The sequence below is a fragment of the Myotis brandtii genome, unplaced genomic scaffold (genome assembly GCF_000412655.1).
Source record: "Myotis brandtii unplaced genomic scaffold, ASM41265v1 scaffold12111, whole genome shotgun sequence".
Lineage (NCBI taxonomy): Eukaryota > Metazoa > Chordata > Mammalia > Chiroptera > Vespertilionidae > Myotis > Myotis brandtii.
This window is the reverse complement of record NW_005354219.1, coordinates 1-2940: the sequence shown is the minus strand read 5'-3', so window position 1 is coordinate 2940 and position 2940 is coordinate 1. Positions and strand designations below refer to the sequence as shown.

Below are 2940 nucleotides of genomic sequence, written 5' to 3'. Positions count from 1 at the left end.
CACACCCACAGTCAGAGCCGTGCGTCCTCAGTCAGAGGACAGGCTCCTCATCAGGCGCCGGGCTGACCAGAGAGAGGAGCGTCCTCCGTGCTGGGCCATGAGCACAAGGCTGCACGCTGCTCACGCCACCGAGGAAGTGCAAGCCCAGGGGGCTGAGGATCACACTGTTTCTGTTGCCTGGCGGGTGTGACTCGGTGGTTGAGCATCGACCCATGAACCCGGAGGTCTCTGGTTCTATTCCCGGTCAGGGCACATGAAGGAGGCAGCCGATGGATGATGTTTCTCTCTAATCAATGTTTCTATTTCTCTATCCCTCTCCCTTCCTCTCTCTCTCTCTAAAAATAAATAAATAAATAAATAAATAAATAAATAAATAAATGAAAACATTTTAAAAAAACTGTTTTCATTTTCCATTAACTTCACTAATTCTAGAATAATTTAAAACAGCAAACAGATATATTTATATATAAATACAAGTATTGCTCACTAAACAAGGAAATGTTCACTAAGTCTGGTGTCACACCAAACTTTTCTGATTGGAAGCAGGAAAACATGAGCCATAATAAGAAAAAAAAAAAATCAGTCAATCCTCCTGGCCATGACATTTCACAGATGATGGACTTTGTGGACAAAGACTTTAAAAATTCACATTCCATTTGTTCAGGAGGGTAGATGAGTGACTGAAAATGAATCTTACAAAGTAGGGACCCCAAAAACAAGCAGACAAAAACAACAACAACAACAAAAACCCTCCACCCACCTCCACAGGTAGAAAGGAAAACTACAATGTCTGAGATAAAATTACACTTAATGGGATTGAGAGCATGTGAATCACTACAAAGGAGATTAGTGGACTGAGGACATGGAAAAGAGACTCTAGACAAGAGATAAAACCACTGACAAAACGAGACATTGAAATCTCTAACACAGCATCACTGTGCTGCAGGACAACGTCAAGGAGCCTAACGTGCATGTAATTGCAGGCTTCAAAGCAGAAAGATCTGGGAAAGGTAGAAAAATATTTGAGGAAATACTGGCCAAGAATGTTCTAAACCTGGGATCCAACAGACCCAAGAACATTGACAAGCCCCAAGGACACACACACACACACACACACACACACACAGAACATCAGCACACTCATAATCAAATTCCTTAAAACCAGCACAGATGAGAAATCCTAAGAGCGTCAGGGAGAAGGACACATTCCACAGAGAGGAACGTAGAGACCGGAGCAAGTCTCTCCTTGGGGGGCTACTGTCTTCAGTGTCTCCAAGACAGGTGTGTCCACTGTGCTCTCTCCCACCCAATGGAAACTCAGAATCGGGGACGCTGTTGAGTTCACACTGGTTTCCCAGGATGCAATGTCCACCAGACAAGGTGGGTCTCAGTCAGTGTGTGCTGGTGGGGGTTCACCTGCCTCGGTCTTTGGAGCAGTATCTTCCACTGGCTTTTTAAAAAAATTAATCCTCATTCCAGGGCATTTTCCATTGATTTTAAAGAGATTGAAATGGAGAGGGAGAGACAGAGATAAAATCAATGATGAGAGAATCACTGACCAGCTGCCTCCTACATGCCCCCTACTGGGGATCGAGACCTCAACTCTGGCATGTGCCCTTGAGTGGGAATCGAACTGGGACCTCCTGGTTCATGGGTCAATGCCCATCCACTGGGCAACACCAGCCGGACAGAACTTTCTAACTGGACAGCACAGGGCGCTCTAGGGAACCTGGCTCAGGCCTGTGCATGGAGCCCTGGCACAGCCTCCTCCACTGAGCCCTGTGCTGCTCAGCAGGGAGACACCCCTGAGGCCCAGGAGGAAGGAAGTGGATTTGCATGAGGCCCCGCCCACCCAGGAGTGAGGAGCCTTGAAGCCCACACCCCAGCTGAGGGCTCAGAGCAGAGCCTGGAGTCTCACCATGGCGTGGACCCTCCTGCTCCCCCTCCTCACACTCTGCACAGGTGATGCCCCCAGGCTCAGGGAGCAGCCTGGGCATGACCTTCAGCTCAGCACAGGGGACGCTGCAGGGTGTGGGCCTCTGGGACTGAGAGCCCACACTCACCTCTCCTCTCCTCTCTCTTACAGGTCCTGTGGCCTCTTCAGAAGTGACTCAGCCCCCAGCAGTGTCTGTGGCCCCGGGACAGACGGCCACGATCACCTGCCAGGGAGATCCCCTAACAAGTTATTATCCAAGCTGGCACCAGCAGAAGCCCGGCCAGGCCCCGGTGGTAGTCGTCTATGGTAACAACAACCGACCCTCAGGGATCCCTGAGCGATTCTCTAGCTCTGACTCAGGGGACACGAACACCCTGACCATCAGCGGGGCCCAGGCCCAGGACGAGGCCGACTATTACTGTTCGGTGTGGGACGGCAGTGCTGAAGTGCACAGTGACACAAGCCGATGGGGAAGTGGGACAGAAACCTCCCTGTGTCACCCTCTCCTCCAGCCCCGAGGGCTGCAGACCAAGCCCTGAGCACGGCTGCCCGTCTGTGTCGAGCGAGAGCAGGGGCAGCTTCGGGCAATCCCACATGGAGACCTGTCAGCCATGGGTCATGTCCGGGAGCAGGAGGCCCATGAGGAGTGTGGGTGCATCGGGACGGCCCCCGGGAGGGGCCTGGACACCGTGAGCGGGAACGTCTGTAACAGCAGCCACATCAGCTCCACAGTGACCCCTCCGTGTTCAATAGAAGCACAGTTTACAGGAACTTGGCCTCCCAGACACATTTATCACCAGTCAGTGTCCTGATGACAATGGGCCATTTGACCTTTAAATAAACGTTGCTGGGCCTCGCTGGTGTGGATCAGTGGATATTTCCTGGGTCTGCAGATTTGGGGTCCCAGGTCTGATTCTGCTCCAGGGCACATGACCGGGTTGCAGGCTAAATCCCCAGGAAGTGGAGGGCAGGAGGCAGCCAATCAATGATTGTCTCCCATCATT

At 51.7% G+C, this 2940-nt stretch overlaps 1 gene segment (V, D, J or C); it reads left to right on the top strand.

The window, feature by feature from the left end:
* The first annotated feature begins 1917 nt into the window (after positions 1-1917).
* On the top strand, positions 1918-2475 carry LOC106724691. The segment is given in 2 exon segments: positions 1918-1962; positions 2087-2475. Coding segments are annotated over 2 exon segments (432 nt in total).
* Positions 2476-2940: the final 465 nt, after the last annotated feature.